This window comes from Odocoileus virginianus, chromosome 28 (assembly GCF_023699985.2).
Source record: "Odocoileus virginianus isolate 20LAN1187 ecotype Illinois chromosome 28, Ovbor_1.2, whole genome shotgun sequence".
NCBI lineage: Eukaryota > Metazoa > Chordata > Mammalia > Artiodactyla > Cervidae > Odocoileus > Odocoileus virginianus.
In genome coordinates this window covers 16,114,558-16,134,222 of record NC_069701.1, presented here as the reverse complement: position 1 = coordinate 16,134,222, position 19,665 = coordinate 16,114,558, and the positions used below count along the sequence as shown (strand labels likewise).

At 41.9% G+C, this 19,665-nt stretch overlaps 1 protein-coding gene across 1 annotated transcript in view; it reads right to left on the bottom strand.

Moving 5' to 3' along the window:
• Positions 1 to 7,318, bottom strand: part of INTS4 (integrator complex subunit 4) — a 98,935-nt gene extending 91,617 nt beyond the window's left edge. The window contains exons 1-2 of the mRNA XM_020915159.2: positions 7,108 to 7,318; positions 3,265 to 3,459 (exon numbers count right to left, since the gene is read on the bottom strand). Of these exons, the coding sequence (XP_020770818.2) occupies positions 3,265 to 3,459; positions 7,108 to 7,161 (249 nt within the window). The 5' untranslated portion in view covers positions 7,162 to 7,318. The remainder of the gene's footprint in view (positions 1 to 3,264; positions 3,460 to 7,107) is intronic.
• Between the last annotated feature and the right edge of the window lie 12,347 nt (positions 7,319 to 19,665).

Sequence of the window (19,665 nt, the reverse complement as noted above, 5' to 3'; positions counted from 1 at the left end):
ATAGAAATACTGAATCACTATACTGAGTAGCAGGACCTAACATAAGGTTGTAGATCAGTTACACTTTAAAAACAAACAAATTCACAGAAAAGGAGATTAGATTTGTGGTTACCAGAAGCAGAGCGGGGGCAAGATAATAACCCAAGGATCAAACCCAGGTCTCCTGCATTGCAGGCGGATTCCTTACCAGCTGAGCCACCAGGGAAGCCCAAGAATACTGAAGTGGGCAGCCTGTCCCACCTCCTGGGGATCTTCCCGACCCAGGAATTGAACCGGGGTCTCCTGCATTGCAGGTGGATTCTTGAACCGGGGTCTCCTGCATTGCAGGTGGATTCTTTACCAGCTGAGCCACCAGGGAAGCCCAAGAATACTGAAGTGGGCAGCCTGTCCCATCTCCTGGGGATCTTCCCGACCCAGGAATTGAACCGGGGTCTCCTGCGCTGCAGGCGGATTCTTTACCAGCTGAGCTACCAGGGAAGCCCTTGATTATACTTAAAAAAAAAAAAAAAAATGAATCCATAGAAAAGGGGATCAGATTTGTGGTTACCAGAAGCAGAGGTGGGCAGAAGGGAACTGGATGAAGGCAGTCAAAAGGTACAAACTTTTAGTTATAAGATAAGTAAATTATTAGGGTTGTAATGAATAACATGATAAATATAATTAACACTGCTGTATGTTACATATGAAAGCTGTTAGTAGAGTAAATCCCAAGTGTTCTCAACACAAGAAAAAAAAATTTTGTCTATTTCTTTAATTTTGTATCTATATGAGATGACAGATATTCATTAAATGTACTGTGGTAATCATTTTATGACTTACGCAAGTCAAATCATTATGCTGCAACATTAAATGTAAATAGTGCTGTATGTCCATTATATCGCAATAAAGCAGGGGAAAAAAAGTCCCATGTTGTTCAAGAGAAGCTTACATCCTAATACAAGGAAATGGACAAGGAACAAAATAAATGAGAAAATTAAATACAATATTAGAAGATGGTAAGCGCTCTGGAGAAAACAAAATCAAGGAAGGGGTTAGAAAGTGCTAGAAGTGGGATATGCAGTTTCAATTTCAAATAGAGGGATAAAAGAAGACCTTAATGAAAAAGTAACATTTGAGCAAACACTTGACTGGAGTGTGGGAAACAGACATATGAACACCTGAGGAAGTGTTCCAAGCAGAAGGAAAGATAAGTGGAAAGACTGAGAAAGGAATATGCTTGACAGAGAAAATGGCAGACCAGACCAGGGTCGTGTCAAGGAGAGGGGTTCTAGGCTGAGGTAACAACATGGGAAAAGACACTGACTTCTTTTTTTTTTTTTTCATTTATTTTTATTAGTTGGAGGCTAATTACTTCACAACATTGCAGTGGGTTTTGTCATACATTGACATGAATCAGCCATGGAGTTACATGTATTCCCCATCCCGATCCCCCCTCCCACCTCCCTCTCCACCCGATTCCTCTGGGTCTTCCCAGTGTACCAGGCCCGAGCACTTAAGACACTGACTTCTGAAAACACACAAGGTCTTTGGAAAACTGCAACCATTCGTATTAAGCTAGAACATTATATACGTGAAGAAAAGGACTTTTATGTCATACATAAAAGATGTAAATAAAAATAGTTTATAAAAAGAAAAGAGACTAAAGGGGAAAAGATAAGAAGCAAGGAGGATCTTCAGTACATATACATCCTGACTGATGCAAATATGAAGTACAAATCATCTATAAGTATTCTTAAAATTTTCAAAAAATTAAAAAAATTTAATTAAAAATTAAAATTTAATCTAATTTAAATTTAAAATAAAATTTTTAAATTTTTAAATTTAAATTAAAAAATTTTTAATTTTAAAAATTTCAAAAATTTTTCAAAAAATTTCAAAAATTTCAAAAAATCTAACAAAGTCTATTGATCTAACTTCCAGTTCATAGTAAATATAGGAGATAGAGGAGCAAGTTAACCAAGGAAGTAAACAAATTCAGAAAACAAGACAGTCTGCAAAACAACTGACCAAATTTCTTTAACAGGTCATGTCACCAAAATAATAAAAACTGTTCCAGATTTTACAAAAAGCAAATGCCATGTGTGGACACAGTTTGCATTCTGATTTGAACAAATCAACTATAACAAGATATTCTGGGAACAACTAGAGAAATTTGGGGCTTCTTTGGTGGTTCAATGGCATGGAATCTGCCTGCCAATGCAGGAGATGTGGGACTGATCCCTGGGAAGATCCCCTGAAGAAGAAAAGGACAACCCACTCCACTATCCTCTGTCGAAGGGAAATTCCATGGACAGAGGAGCCTGGTGGGTTACAGCCCATAGGGTCACAAGAGTTGGACACAACTTAGTGACTAAACCATCACTGCCAGAGAAATTTGAATATGAACTATTTGTTAGATGACATTAAGGAATAACTGAATTATACTGAGGTGGTTAGATGGTTATATCTTTTTTCAATGTACCTTTTTAAGAGATATTTAATGAACTGTTCAGGGGAAAATATTATGATACTTTAACCAAAACTTCAGGAAAGCAAATAAAGTAAATTTGACAAAATATTAATAACTATTTAACCCCAAAGATGGGTTATTTGGGAGTTCATTATAGTACTGTCTCTACTTTTCTATAAGCTTAATAATTTTCATACTAAAGTTTTCAAATTCTAAGTCATCTGTGATTCAAATATTTACAAATCATTTCTTCTTTTACCTCAGATCTCACAAACAAGAACTGAAAAAGAAACGCATTTGGTGACTTTCATTTTCTCTCTTTAAACTATTTTCTGTATTTAACCATGCATGAGTTGATGCTTTTTTCTAGCCTATGAAAACAGAGAAATAAAATGATATATAACTTAAAAAAAAAAAAAAGAGGGGCTACTGCAGTTAAGATATTGGGGCCCTGAATTAATTAGAGCAGTAACAGCAGAGAGAGGACCGTATACCAGAGGCAAATCTGGTTACAGGAGAGTCCTGGTTGAAGTTAACTCCTCCTCTGTGCTCCAATGCACTCCCAGTACCCTCAGCAATTTGAGGCATTTTATCATTCACATCTGTTTCCATCTAGCTACTCTAAGCTTCTAAGGATAGGAACTTTTTGGATCTTTTGGACCTTTTTATCTCGGTATCCACAGTGCCTAGCATATGGAAAATACTGAGGAAAAGATTGCTGAATGAACACCTTATTTATTGTACTATTTTAATTCATTCTGCAGACAGAATACAACTCTCATACATACTGCCATCAGGTTCCAAGACCTTCTTACCTTGTAATAATGTTCCAAGAGAATCCTGACGACTCCCTCCACGCTTTCTGCCTCAACAGGTTTCCTGGCAAACTGAAGCAGGTACTGCAAAGCATCTGCTGGGGAGGTGGCCTTACACAGATCTATGTGGAGTGCTGCAGATTTACTTGGTTTTGTCAGCCGGAGTTTCTTAGTAGCAACTTCCTCCTGTTGTTGCTACAAGAGGATAAGAAAGATAAAACATGAAAACCTGGCTGAAAACAGAGTCTGCAAATCTAACTTTGCCTCATTTGATGAAAATTAACTTTTCCTACACCAAATAATGTATTTGGGAAATAGACCTAGTCTAAACAAAAAAGCAGCGTTATGAACCGGGAAAAGAGCCAACTGGAGACAAAGTTGAGTCCCAATTTTGCTTTTCACTAGCTCCAGTGGCTTTGGGCAAGTCATTTCATTTCTTCAAGTCTCAGCTTCTTTCTCTGTAAAGTAGGTCGATAATATTTTGTTCTGCCTATCTCTTAGGATTGCTGTAGCTTCGGGGTTAAGAGGACACACAAAGGATCTGTTCCACTCTGTAACAGAACAGAAATCTCAATTCAACAAATATATTCAGATTGTGCTAAAGCACTTACTAGGCTCACCTTCCCTCCTGAGAAATCCAGAACTGACAGGAACAGTCTATAGCTTACACTAAGGGAAAAAGTCTTCTCACAACAGATGACTATTTTCACCCAAATCATTCTACCTTTATTAGAAGAATGGACAGTGTAGGGGGAAAATGCATTGCCATATGCCTAGCAAACTGCAGCTACTTAATAAATGTTAACTAAATGACTGATGTGGAATTACGTGAGATTCAACTCTGCTGCTCTCTTCTAAGGATGTCATAATTCCCAGTTTCATCATCTATAAAATAGGAATGATGACCTACCGCTAGTCTTTCTCAATCCTCATCTGAACCACAGAACACACAAAATGAGCTGAGTAACTATCTTCTTGATTCTCTCAAGAACAGTGCATAACTAGAACTATTTCAGACACATCTGTTACATACGAGTGTCCAAAAGTTCGTGTAAAAAGGAACCTTCACTCCAGGGCTTAAGTAAGGCCCTGGTGGGTAGATATAGAGAGGATCACAACATAAGATTAAAGTTGTAATCAATAATTTTCCTTAACACTTGATGCATCCTAATGATACCTTGAAGAATCATCTCTTTATAAAATTACAGCTCCACAAAGACTAAAGAGTCGGATTATTCTAGACGGGAACAAGGCACAGCATGATAAGACTAAGGGCTTTGAAATCAAAGGAATTTAAGTTAAATTATCAGTTGGTAGCTAGAGGTCTTCTCCTTCTATAAGAAGGAATACAATACTTACATCACAGATACACTTGAGAAGTCTAAATTACAATGGCTTTATTGTACAAACACATCATATGCACCACATTCATATCAATTCTCTCTCATCTTCATGGCAGAGGAAAAATAACAGAAGCATTAAGATCTCATTTCATTACTCTGTGGTAACCATTCACAAGCAATGAAGAGAAAAAATGAGCTCTTAAAATCCTTACCCATTTCCATCCTATTCCACACAAATCCATTCTTCAGTGTTATCAGCAGTTTGGCCAAAAAACTATAAGATTTTTTTCCCTAAGGAGCACATAAGGAGAAGGACAAACCAACATCTGCTATCATTCAACCATCAATGTTTTAGTGCACCAGGCCCTATGGTCTATCCAGGGAACACAGATGAACCAAGCGTTACCTCTGCCCTCAAGGAGCCCAAACTGGTAGGGAGAAACAAATACTAGTAACTCCAGTAGCACTGAGTGATAAATACAAATAGATGAGTGCTACAGAAGGAGGAGAGGAGAGACTAAAGCAAAAATGTAAGTCCACTGGGTGGAGAACAAAAAGAGAGCAAAGAATGACATCCATTCTACGTAAAAGAGACAACAGATACAAATGTTTGAAAAGGTCCAAACACATGGCATGCTGGAGGAAGGATGAGTAGTCTTGGTAAGAGGGAACAACAGAATAAAGAAAAGAAGTGACACTGCCCAACAAAGTGAATGTACTTTATGTCACTGAACTCCACACTTAAAAGCAAGCCACGGAAGAGGGAGAGCTCTGTAAAGCTTTCCTGAATCTTGACTCATTCCAGAAGTTCAAGAAAATGAGTTTCACATAAAAAGGAGCAACAAGAGTGACAAGGTAAGTATCAAAGTTATTTTCAGAAAATAAACAAGAATAAGAAGTCAACTAACTTCCCTACACACAATGGAAATATGCCACCCACAAAAAAAAAAAAAAAAAGGCAGTGAAAGAATACTGTTAAATCACAAAGGGCAAGGGAGTTTGGCTAGTTTTCACAAAAAGTAGTTGTAAAAGAGTAAGAAAGACTTGGTTTGTCGATGCAATTACCTCTCGGAACTACAATCTCAGATATGGTGCTCCACATCTCCCACCTGCCTGCGAGTTCCAACAGGACAGGGACCCTTAATGTATATTGGAGTTTATAGCTCAGCGCCTTTCACCATACCGAATACTGACACATAATAACCACTCTTTAATTCAATAAACTCTTGTTGAAGAATGAAATACTAAATACTAAATGAAATACTTAAGGATCAGCGTCCTGCTGCATAGTCTAAATCTTGCTAGGCCACAAGTCTATGGATGGGAACCTGCTATTGGCTGGCATTAACCGGGGGCTTTACAGAAATGCAGATTATTGCCTTGCCTCCCCCAGCCAATTCATTTACTAAGTAGAATCTACATTTTCACAAGAGCCCAGGTGATTTGGATACACAAAGTCAGGGAAGCAGGACACAAGGTATGACTTGGGATCAACCTCTACTTTAGTGATCTCTCTGAAGAAATACACAGAGAATCACTGACTGCCCCTCAGTCCTGAAACAACTCCAAAGGAGGACGGATGGTACTGCCCTCCCTTATAGGTGAGCTATAAAAGGGTGGGGGTGAGCTGTTCCACCAAAGAAAATTTCAACCCCTATGAGGCCTGTGACCCTCGCCTGCTGTGACTGGGTCCTGAGGATTCCTACAGACTCCTCTTCCAACCCCTTAGAGCGCTTCACACAGCCAACTTGGCTTTGGGCGCTTTTTTGGTAACGGGAGTTGGGAGGAAATTTGTCAATACCCCACAAGAGGTCTGAAAGTCCTCATTTGTAAAAGGAGGATGCTAATGAACTGTGGTGTTTGGGGAGGCCCCTTGAAAGTCCCTTGGACAGCAAGGAGATTAAACCAGTCAAACCTGAAGGAAATCAGTCCTTAATATTCACTGGAAAGACTAATGCTGAAGCTGAAACTCCAATACTTTGGCCACCTGATGCGAAGAACTGACTCAGTGGAAAAGACCCTGATGTTGGGAAAGACTGAAGGCAGGAGAAGAAGGGGACGACAGAGGATGATATGCCTGGAAGGCATCACCCACTCGATGGACGTGAGTTTGAGTAAACTCCGGGAGTTGGTGATGGGCAAGGAGGCCTGGCGTGCTGCAGTCCGTGGGGTCGCAAAGAGTCAGACACGACTGAGCTGCTGAACTGAATGAAACATGAATAAAATGAGATAACAGATAAGATACTTTGGTAAATTGTAAGGTGCTGTTTGCTTCCTCTAATAGTTTTTTTTAGTGTCAGACTGCACATGTTAATACTGACAACAGCAGCGGCCAACGAACACGCCCACTACAGCGTAGTCCGAGAGGCAGCCTACCAAAGCTCTAGTAGCACGGGCACCCTACCCAGCTTTGTGGCGCCGGTTCTGGCAAAGTGTCTGGGGCGTGGATAACCTTCCTCTTTCCCAGACCAGTCCTGGGACCTTTCCTTCGAGAGCTTACCTGAACCACCTTAGTAAACTCCTCATAAACCCGCTTCTTCAGATGGGCCGCCATGGTTGTCCTTCTCAGCTTCCGTACCCGAAGAGGCTAGCAGGGGCACAGGATACGAAAAAACTTGCCCAGAAGAGAGGAACCAGCCGCTGTCCCACAAGGCAGTGGGGCTCCGGGAAAGAGAGGCCGCTTCCGGCCGCTCGACTGCCTTGTGGCTGTGCGTCCGGATTTAGCGACCTACGCCTGCCTCGCGGGAGGAACGGAAACCGGAGCCGGAGCGTAGCACAGGGGGCGGGGCTTCTGGCAGGAGGAGGCGGGCCGGAAGGGCTGGAGGAGCCAACGGGAGCTTTGGGGGGCTTTCTGTTGGGTTTGAGTGACGGAGAAAATAACAGGGTTTGAAAACGGAGTGCGGGGAGGGGGAGTGCTACAGTGTAAAGGGCAGAGGTGGAGCTATCCAGAGCTAGAGAGAAAACCTGGAGCTGTGTGAGGATTCGAGAAGGCAATGGCAACCCACTCCAGCACTCTTGCCTGAAAAATCCCATGGCTGGAGGAGCCTGGTAGGCTGCAGTCCATGGGGTCGCACGGAGTCGGACACGACTGAAGCGACTTAGCAGCAGCAGTGTGAGGATTCTGACTCAGAAGATAACATAAAGAGGTCAGACTGACAGCTCCATCATCCATTGCTGTTCTCAGTGTTTGCTCTCTCTGTCCCTTGTGCCTTTTGATCTAGCTGTTGCTCAAAACCTGAGTTTGCCTTCTGGTTGGTGTCAAGCCTGAAGACCCAACTAACCAAAGTTCCAAAGAAGTAAAGACATACTACTTGCAGCAATTAAGGAGAGCACAAGCAATCTTCCCCAAAGCAGTGTCTCCAAACAGCAAAATTGGGGACGCTTTAAGCTAAGTGTTAGTCGCTCGGTGGTGTCCAGCTCTTTGAGACACCATGGATTGTAGCCCACCAGGCCACTCCATCCATGGAATCCTCCAGGCAAGAATACTAAAGTAGATTGCTGTCCCTTCTCCAGGGGATCTTCCTTCTCCAGCTGGATCTCCCAGGGATCCAGCTCAGGTCTCCTGCACTGTAGGCAGATTCTGACCTACCTCAGAAGCCTAAGGGTGCGTGCATATTCATTCATGAAGGGGCTTGAGCAGAGGAGAATTCAGCATTGGATTGGGGCAGAGGTCTACAGGGCCCAAGCTTTAGTTGATTGAAGTCAGGAGGGTAGACATCGGCATTCCATCTTCCACGTGAGTGGGGAACATTAGTTCTTACAGAACTCAAAGACATATATCAGATTGTTACATATATCTTTTAAGGAAAAAACTGGTTTTTGACTGCAAGGAACAAGAAAACTTGTTTCTTTTGTTCCTGCATTCCCTCACTTCTCTCAAGATAATTAATTACTGAGACCTGTTCAAGGACAAGCATTGTGGTCAGGCTTAGATCAAACAATGGCTTAAGCCCAAAATGGCTTTTCTTACATCTTTTTCTAGGGACACCCCCCCCCCCCACCCTATCTGCTTACAAAGTTGTATGCCACCCCTCCAAACCGCTCCTGGCCTAGGGTACTTTTTCCTGCTCTCTCCAGTTGTTGAAAAGCTACCTATCCTTTAAGGAATCAAGCCATCATCTGATAGCTAGGGGAGAGTGGAAAGAATTCTGAGGCCAAGGATCAAGCAACAAAGCTTCAGATCACACAGCTCAGATGGGATTTGAACCCAGCCAAAACTCTGATGGGGACGTGAACCCATAAGGTGGGACTTGAACCCACTGTCTTTCAGTTAAGATTGCTCACCTTGTATCAGAAGTTACTGAAGCTCAGGTTCTTTATGTCTCAGCATAGAAAGATTTCAGCAAGAAGCAAAGTGATAGGTAAGCAGTGGATTATTTTAGAGAAATACACATCCCATAAACAGAATGTGATCTTTCTCAAAAGGCAAGAGCAACCCTGGGAGAAACAGCCTCCACAGACAGAGTGTGTGTCAACTCATAAGATGAGAGGCCCTGAAATATGAGGTGATTAGTTTTTATGGCCTAAGTAATCTCATAGACTAATGAGTGGGAGGATTATTTCAACTATTTGGGGGCAGGGATGGAATTTCCAGGAACCGGGCCACCACCCACTTTCTGGTCTTTTATGGTTGGGCTCAGAACTGTCATGGTGCCAGTAGGGGTGTCATTTAGCATATGCTAATGTACACAATGAACATGTAATAGGCCCCAGGTCTACTGGAAGGTGAATCTTCTGCCATCTTGGACCTACTTGGTTCTAACTAATTTATGTTTTATCCTCAATAGTTATGTCATTCTTTTTATTTGTTTGTTTGTTTTTTGGCTGTAACATGTGGCTTGCAGCATCTCATTACTCTGACCAGGGATTGAACCCAGGCCACAGCAGTGAAAGTTTGGAATCCTAACCTCTGGGCCACCAGGAAACTCCTAGCTATTGTCATTCTTTTAAAGGTTGTGCCCTGCCCCCTTCCCTTCTGTTTCACTACAGCTGGCACTTAATGAACAAGTAGCCTCAACTACAATTGCAGTAACACCTAACCCAACAAAGAGGTAGTGACAGTGGAATGAAATAATGCAGAAATATTTTGCACTATAAAGTGTAGGTCACATGCGGGTGTTAATAAATCCAAGGTCAAGGTTTACATCCTGCATTATGCTTTAGCTGTGCCAACTAAAAAGATGAACAACCTGAGAGCTGTGAGCTAAGTTTAATTTGGGGCAAAATGAGGACTACAGCCCAAGAGAAAAAGGTATGTTTGTTCAGTTGTGTCCAACACTTTGTGACCGCATGGACTGTAGCCGGCCAGTCTCCTCTGTCCATGGAATTTTCCAGGCAAGAATGCTGGAATGGGTTCCATTTCCTTCTCCAGGGAATCTTCCCGATCCAGGGATCAAACCCACGTCTCTTGCATCTCCTGCATTGGCAGGCAGATTCTTTACTAGTTGAGACTCCAGGGAAGCCAAGAGAGAGCATCTCAGATAGCTCTGAGAGACTACTCCAAATAGACAGTGGGGGGAAGGTCAATATATAAAATTTTAGTGAAGGGGGAATTCACTGCAATCAATCAAGTCACAAATCAAGTGACTAGTTTTTCTGCTAGTTGCAAGGAACTGATATCACTATGGGGGGATTTAGTGCTTTCTAGATAAGAGGAGATGCAAGGAGTCAGTCAGTCAGTCAGTGCAGGGGCTCAGTCATGTCTGACTCGTTATAACCCCATGGACTGCAGCACACCAGTCTTCCCTAACCATCACCAACTTCCAGAGCTTACTCAAACTCATGTCCATCAAGTCAGTGATACCATCCAACCATCCTCTGTCATCCCCTTCTCCCGCCTTCAATCTTTGCTAGCATCAGGGTCTTTTCCAATGAGTCAGTTCTTCACATCAGGTGGCCAAATTATTAGAGTTTCAGCTTCAGCATCAGTCCTTCCACATGAATATTCAGGACTGATTTTTTTTAGGATGGACTGGTTGGATCTCCTTGCAGCCCAAGGGACTCTCAAGAGTCTTCTCCAACACCACAGTTCAAAAGCATCAATTCTTTGGTGCTCAGCTTTCTTTATAGTACAACTCTCACATCCATACATGACAACTGGAAAAACCACAGCTTTGACTAGACAGACCTTTGTTGGCAAAGTAATGTCTCTGCTTTTTAATATGCTATCTAGGTTGGTCATAGCTTTTCTTCCAAGGAGCAAGCATCTTTTAATTTCATGGTGGCAGTCACCATCTGCAGTGATTTTGGAGCCCAATAAAATAAAGTCTCTCACTGTTTCCACTGTTTCACCATCTATTTGCCATGAAGTGATGGGACTGGATGCCATGATCTTAGTTTTCTGAATGTTGAGTTTTAAGCCAGCTTTTTCACTCTCCGCTTTCTATTTCATCAAGAGGTTCTTTAGTTCTTCTTCACTTTCTGCCATAAGGGTGGTGTCATCTGCCTATCTGAGGCTATTGATATTTCTCCCAGCAATCTTGATTCCAGCTTTTGCTTTGTCCAACCCAGCATTTCTCATGATGTACTTTGCATATAAGTTAAATAAGCAGGGTGACAATATACAGCCTTGATGTTCTCCTTTCCCAATTTGGAACCAGTCTGTTGTTCCATGTCCAGTTCAAACTGTTGCTTCTTGACCTGCATACAGATTTCTCAGGAGGCAGGTCAGGTGGTCTGGTATTCCCATCTCTTGAAGAATTTTCCACAATTTGTTGTGATTCACACAGTCAAAGGCTTTGGCATAGTCAATAAAGCAGAAGTAGATGTTTTTCTGGAACTCTCTTGCTTTTTGATCCAACAGATGTTAGCAATTTGACCTCTGGTTCCTCTGCCTTTTCTAAATCCAGCTTGGACATCTGGAAGTTCACAATTCATGTAGTGTTGAAGCCTGGCTTGGAGAATTTTACATATTACTTTGCTAGCATGTGAGATGAGTACAATTATGCAGTAGTTTAAGCATGCTTTGGCATTGCCTTTCTTTGGGATTGGAATGAAAACTGACCTTTTCCAGTCCTGTGGCACCATTGAGTTTTCCAAATTTGCTGGCATATTGAATGCAGCACTTTCACAGCATCATCTTTTAGGATTTGAAATAGCTCAACTGGAATTCCATCACTTCCACTAACTTTGTTCGTAGTGATGCTTCCTAACGCCCACTTGACTTCACATTCCAGTATGTCTGGTTCTACGTGAGTGATCACACTATTGTGGTTATCTGGGTCATGAAGATCTTTTTGTATAGTTCTTCTGTGTATTCTTGCCACCTCTTCTTAATATCTTCTGCTTCTGTTAAGTCCATACCATTTCTGTCTTTTATTGTGCCCATTTTTGCATGAAATGTTCCCTTGGTTTCTCTAATTTTCTTAAAGAGATCTCTAGTCTTTCCCATTCTGTTCTTTTCCTCTATTTCTTTGCATTGATCTCTGAGGATGGCTTTCTTATCTCTCCTTGCTATTCTTTGGAACTCTGCATTCAAATGGGAATATCTTCCCTTTTCTCCTTTGCCTTTTGCTTCTCTTCTTTTCTCAGCTGTTTGTAAGGCCCCCTCAGACAACCATTTTGCCTTTTTGCATTTCTTTTTCTTGGGGATGATCTTGATCACTGCCTCCTGTACAATGTCACGAACCGCCATCCATAGTTCTTCAGGCACTCTGTACATCAGATCTAATCCCTTGAGTCTATTTGTCACTTCCACTATATAATCATAATGGATTTGATTTAGTTCATACCTGAATGGTCTATTGGTTTTCTCTACTTTCTTCAATTTAAGTCTGAATTTTGCGATAAGGAGTTCATCACATGCAAGGATTGGGATCATGAAATCAGTTCCTGAACATACCCAACTATCTAAAGAGCTGTCCCATCAGTTTCACTGGAACACAGAGTGCCTGACGCTCTGTCCTAAACTCCCTTCAGGTAGTGTCAAAGGTCAGCAGTTGCCCCAGCACAGGCAGATGGCAAATTCCCTTGTTGTTGTTGTCCAGTCACTGGCAAATGCTCCTGGCAAGTGCCAGTTTTTAGTTGACAGATGTTTGTGGTTTCATTCTTTGAAATGAATTAATGTAGGGTGCTTATAAAAAGAAGACTATGGTAGGTAGAGAAGAGTCCAAAAGGCTGAAAAAATGGTTTTTACCCTCAAGGTTCTAGAGTCTAAACTGGAAAGGGAGACACCCAAACTGATCATTAGTGGGCAAAGTGTGCTGGATAACAGAGCCAAGCGCTTCAAACAGACCTAACTGCAAGAAGCCTCAGGGAAGTTTTACAGAGGAAATTATTTTAATCTGGCTTTAAAATAGTGAATTTACCAGAAAGAAAGAAAGGCATCTCAGACTGAAGACAAAGAGACGGAAGAGAGAAATACAAATATGTCCAGTGAAATGAAAGGCACTTAGCAAACAGTGCCTTTAATTAATGTTAGTGGCTATTATTTTTTAAAATATTCAGTTATTTGGCTGTGCTGGGTCTTAGTTGTAGCATGAGGGATTTTCCATCTTTGTTGCAGCATGTGGGATTTTTTGTGTGGCATGAGGGATCTATTGGTCACAGGGCTTCCCTGAGAGCTCAGTTGCTAAAGAATCCACCTGCAATGCAGGAGACTTCAGTTCAGTTCCTGGGTTGGGAAAATCCCCTGGAGAAGGGATAGGCTACCCATTCCAGTATTCTTGGGCTTCTCTTGTGGCTCAGCTGGTAAAGAATCCACCTGCAATGTGGGGGGCCTGGGTTCAATCCCTGGGTTGGGAAGATCTCCTGGAGAAGGGAGAGGTTACCCACTCCAGTATTCTGGCCTGGAGAATTCCATGGACTGTATAGTCCATGGGGTCACAAAGAGGCGGACATGACTGAGTAACTTTCACTTTTTACTGATCATGGCATGGGATCTCTTAGTTGTGGCATGTGGGATCTAGTTCCCTGACCAGGGATCAAACCCTAGTCCCCTGCTTTGCCTAAGCATGGAGTCTTAGCCACTGGACTACCAGGGAAGTCCCAGCTATTATTATTATTGTTACCATATTTGATCAAAAATAAGCTGCCAGCAATTGTAAAACACTAACAAAAAATGCTGAAATTAAAAACAGTGGTTTCATATTGCTTAGATTTAGGTATACTTACTGAAAATAGCTGACCTAAACTTCTTTAGACAAAGATTCGTTTCCTATGTCATCCTGCTGTGTTTTTAAAGATACCATAAATGACAATTAAAAACAACACTCACACAATTCAATTGAAGTGATGACAACATGAATTGCTATGACCCAGTCTTGCTGTTGCTGTTGTTGTTGTTTAGTTGCTTAGTTGTGACTCTTTGCAGCCCCATGGACTATAGCTCACCAGCCTTCTCTGTCCATGGGATTTCCTAGGCAAGAATACTGGAGTGGGTTAACGTTTCCTTCTCTGGGGGATCTTCTTGACCCAGGAATTGAACCACATCTCCTCCACTGGCAGGTGGATTCTTTACCACTGAGCCCCCATGACCCAGTCTACACATGAACAATTGGCCAACAGCAATCTTAAGATATGTCCCAATTTCAGAGACAGGAAATGCACATTTATGCATCATTGATACAAAGGATTATCATTGCTATTATTAGATACAAGCCTTCAGGAAGGAGTTTGGTGCACTTAGAAAAATAAAGGGAATTCAGTTCATGTTGAGAGTAAACTGCAAAAAGGAAACAGAAAGGAATGATGGAAATAAAGTTGAGAAGACAAGGCCGGACTGGTATAGAAAACAAGAATATTCTGCTTTCCTTTTGAAACGAAAAGCTGTATTGAACTGATGACATTTTCCTTTGACCTTCATTACTGTACATGAAAATCCTATGAGGCACCCAAGTGAATCCCTTGGGCTTCAAATAAGGCCTTCCTTGCCCCTATTGTATAACGTCAACCCAATTTCCCCTTGGAAATTGGAGTCGATCACTCAGACTAGTATAGTAATTCTTTCTCTGCCTGTTGGCTCAGCAAGAAGAGCCCAAAATGACCAGGGCAGTGTCATTATATGTTTCAATGTAATGGAACAGTGACTCCCTTCTTTAGTGAAACTACTCCTCCTTTGGGGACTAAGTACTCCAAATCCCCTGAACATAAGAATTCATAAATGAGTTATTACATGTAAAAGTAACAAGAACCACTCCTACCTCTCAGTTCTGGAATCATGTATTCTAACAGTGGAAGAAACAGTACATATTTTAGTTGTTGACATGAGGCACATACCACAAACCTGTAAGACAGCTTCCCAACTCATAATGTGTGGTCTCCCAGCTCCCACAATTAAGTCTGCAAGAGCTTGTTACACATTTTTTTTAAATCATAGCTATATATGAATGATGGGATACATGGCAAGACCAAGAAATTTCTTTGCTATATTTTTTTCATTATAAAATAAGCTTCCTAGTCAGAAGCAATGTGTGAAATACCATGAAAATGAATAAGGTATCTATGAATGGTAGGGTGGCAGCAACATTACAGTTAGATGTTATTAGTCAGGGTTCTCCAGGAAAACAGAACCAACAGGATTATAAAGATAGTAAAATATTCAAATAAACAGTATACCATAGACTGAGAGGCTTATAAACAACAGAAATTTATTGCTCACAGTTCTGGAGGCTAAGAAGTATGATGAGGGTGCTCTCAGATTCAGCGTCTGGTGAAAGCGCAATTCCTGTTCATAAACAGCTGTCTTCTCTCCATGTCCTCATGGTTAAAGATGTAAAAGGGCTCTCTGGGGTCTGTTTTATAAGGGATTTGTTTTTATAAGCCCATTCAGGAGGGCTCCATCCTCATGATCTTATCACCTTCCAGAGGCCTGACCTCCTAATACCTTCTCATTGAGGGTTAGGATTTTAACATATGAATTTGGACATGAGGCAGGGAGTCTATAGCAGTAGGAAACTCAAATCTGAATCTGGGATATGTATCTATTCCTATGTGGTTAAATCACCTTTCCTTCCTTCCTGGAAAGGATCCAGCATAGGTAGAATAATTTTTTTTTAATGGCCTCAATTCTTCCCCTCTCTGTATTTAAATCCCTTTGAAGCTGTTTCCCTAAGAGATGGAATCTATATCCCCACCCTTTGAATTCTGTTGGCCTTGTGCCTGGCCAGTAAAGTATAGTGGAAGTATTAGTAACAGTGTGCTAGTTTTGAACCTAGGCCTCAAGTTCCGCCCACACACCAATTTTTAATGTCTTTTGCTTGGTTTTGGAACCCTACCATTGCCATGAGAATAAGTCCAACCTAGTCTGCTGGAGTGTGAATGACAACATGGAACAAAGCCAACTTCACCCAGCTGAGGCTATTTAAGATCAGCCCCACCCTAGCTGATCCACCATCTGACTACAGATGCATGAGTGAGACCAAATAATACCAGAGAACTGCCTAATTTATAGGCTGTGAGAAAGAATGAATGGTTATAGTCTTAAGGTATTAAGTTTGGGGGTCAGGAGGTTGTCATATGGTTAGAGAGTCCCTAAGCTGCTAAATTGCATAGAATCAGCCGGTAAGGAGACAACAAACCCAAATGGATTTAGGCAGCTTATTATTCACAGTGTAGCAGACAGCATGAACTTCATGTTTGTATTGGTTCCCCTTGACCTTTAAACACCATGAGGGTGATGCAGGTCAATGCCATGCACAGTACATCTGCAAAACAGATAAGGGACACTGAGTTTAGGAAACCCTCAATTTTAAAAGAGGGAATGCTAGCAAACCTGCCCTTTGAAGGGGACAGTATCTATTTATTTTTTCATAACTTCCTTTTATTATACTGGTCAGGAACAAATCTGCCTTCTAATCCAATGTGAGACATTTTTTTAAAAAAATTTGCTGTGCTGGGTCTTAGTTGCAGCATGCAGGTTCTTCATTGCTGCACTGAGGATCTTTTAATTTTAATCGAGGCATGGGAGGATCATAGTTCCTTAACCAGGGATCAAACTTGGGCCCTCTGCGTTGGGAGCACAGAATTTTAGCCACTGGACCACCAGGGAAGCCCCTGGGAGGCATCTTTTTATCACCATGAAATGTCTCCAGGATTGGAAGGTGATACTAGCTTTATTGGGCTTCCCTGGTGGCTCAGTCTGCAATGTGGGAGATCCAGATTTGACCCCTGATTTGGGAAGATCTCCTGGAGAAAGAAACAGCAACCCACTCCCGTATTCTTGCCTGGGGAATTCCATGGACCGAGGAGCCTGGCGGGCCACAGTCCATGGAGTCACAAAAGAGTTGGATGAAACTTAGCAACTAAACAAGAACAACAGCAACGATGAAGTAAACCTGCATCCTAACCCTAAGCAGCTTTGCAAACATCCTCAAACAAAGCTGTTCATGCCATTTGCTTAGTGATGCCACATTTCTCCCAGCAGTTTGTTACAGTTCAGTACAGCTAACTGATTTGCGGGACTGTGAAGTTCCCACCCCCAAGTATCTAGTCCCCCCGTGGGAACAACACTGTATCAGGGACTCAGTGTTGGCCTCTGCTGTTGGACTTTCATCACTGACTACATCAGCTTTGTTGAGAAGAAGTCTATACCACTGAGCCCATGCACAGACTCCAGCCCTGTCATCATGGCCACCTTTCTCGTGACTCCACTGAGCTGGGGAAAGAGGCTGACTGGCATGCAGGGGTTGGATCATTATGTTCTATCCTTTCTTAAAAAGCCTCTTCTACAATGGGTGCCCTCTGGTGGGCATTCGTAGGAAACACAAATGTTTTCACCATTCCAAGACAATTCATCCTTATACCAACATCCTGGATCTTCTTGCCCCCAGTCTTCTGCTGTCATATTTTCTAAGTCTTTGACCAACCAGAAAGGGGCCTGAGCATGCAGTACCTAGAGATGAGCCTTGCAGGACATTAAGCACAGCAGAAAAGGGAAAAGAACGAATGGAAAGGGGGTCAGGGAAGACAAGGAAAATAAGCAGAAGAAAAAAAAAAGTGCTCCAAGAAACCAATGAGACCTGAAAACCTGACACAGTGCTATGAACTAGGATGTCCTCATGAGGGCACTCTCAAAGGTTTTACTCTGTTTTTCCTTTGGATTATGACAGTTATATTTGGCAATGAGTTTTAAGTTTTTCTCCTCTGACTGTAATTTTCTTTAGTTAATGCCAGCAGATCTGAAAAGTCTCATGTTATTGTTGTTTAGTCACTAAGTCGTGTCTGACTCCTTTGCAACCCCATGGACCGTAGCCCGTCAGGCTCCTCTGTCCATGGGGTTTCCTAGGCAAGAATACGGGAGTTGGTTGCCATTTCCTTCTCCGGGGGATCTTTCTGACAGTGGGATCAAACCCGTGTCTCCTGCATTGGCAGGCAGATTCTTCACCACTGAGCCAGCAGGGAAGCCCAAATAGTCTTGTGTAAATGTAAGTGTTAGTCGCTTAGTCATGCCCGACTCTTTGTGACCCCATGGACTGCAGCCCACCAGACTCCTCTGTCCATGGGATTCTCCAGGCAAGGATACATATATCCCTACAAATGAAGAGATGTGGGGTTTGCTTTTTTTTTAATTGAGGTATACTCGATTCACAATATTATATTGGTTTCAGATGTACAGCATAGTGATTCAATACTTTTATAGATTATACCCCATTTAGAGGAATTACCAAATAATGACATTTCCCTGTGTCATACACTGTATCTACTACTTATTTTATATATAGTAGACTGTATGTCTTAATCCCATACACCTGTGTTGTCTCTTCCCCTTCCTCTTGCCACTGGTAACCACTAGCTTGTTCTTTGTATCTGTGAGTCTGTTTCTGTTTCATTATATATATATTTGCTTGTGTTAGTTTTTAGCTTCCAGATACAAGTGTTAACAGAGTATTTGTCTTGGTCTGTCTGATTTCACTAAGCATAACACCCTATAGGTCCATCTAGATTGTTGCAAATGGCAGAATGTCATTCTTTTATATGACTAAGTAGTATTCCATTGTGTGTGTGTGTGTGTGTGTAGACACACAGACATCTTTTGCACCTATTCATCTACTGAACACTTAGGTTGCGTCCATATCTTGGTTATTGTAAATAATGTTGCTATGAATATTGGGGTTTACTCATGCTTTCTTTTCTTCAGATTATATACCCTGGAATAGAATTGATAGGTCATATGATAGTTCTATTTTTAGTTTTTAAAGGAACTTTCATAACATTCTCCATAGGAGTTGCACCAATTTATATTCCCACAAACAGTGTATGAGGGTTCCTTTTTCTCCACATCTTTGGTAGCATTTGTAATTTGTGGTCTTTTTGATGACAGCCATCTGACAGATCTCAGGTGATATCTCATTGTGGATTTTTTAAAAAATAATTTTACTTAATTATTTGACTGTGCTGGGTCTTTGTTGCCGCACGGGCTTTTCTCTAGTTGTGGCAAGCGTGGGTTACTCTCTAGATGTCGTGCACAGGTGTCTCACTGCAGCAGCTTCTCTCGTTGTGGAGCACAGGCTCTAGAGTGTTTGGGCTTCAGCAGTTGGGGCGCATAGGCTTAGCTGATCCTCGACTTCTAGGATCTTCCTGGACCAGGAATCAAATCCATATCTCCTGCATTGGCAGGTGGATTCTTTACCACTGAGCCACCAGGGAGGCCCTCATTGCAGTTTTGATTTGCATTTTTCTAATAATTACTGATGCTGAGTATCTTTTCATGTGCCTGTTGGCCATCTGTTTATCTTCTTTGGAAAAACATTTATTCGGGTCCTTTGCCCATTTTTTAATTGGGCTTTCAAAGTCCCTGATGCTGGGAAAGATTGACGGCAGAAGGAAAAGAGGGCATCAGAGGATGTGATGGCTGGATGGGATCACCAATGCAATAGACATGAATTTGGGCAAACTTTGGGAGATGGTGAGGGACAGGGAGGCCTGGTGTGCTGCAGTCCATGGGGTTGCAAAGAGTTGGACATGACTGAGCGCACACACACATACACACACACACACACACACACACACACACACAAGCGTGGCAGGAACAGGGAGGAAAGAAAGAGTAGGAAACAAAATCTACTAGTGAAAAACCTCTAGTGATAGGGTGATTAAGACACTTTTAAGAATAGATATGCCC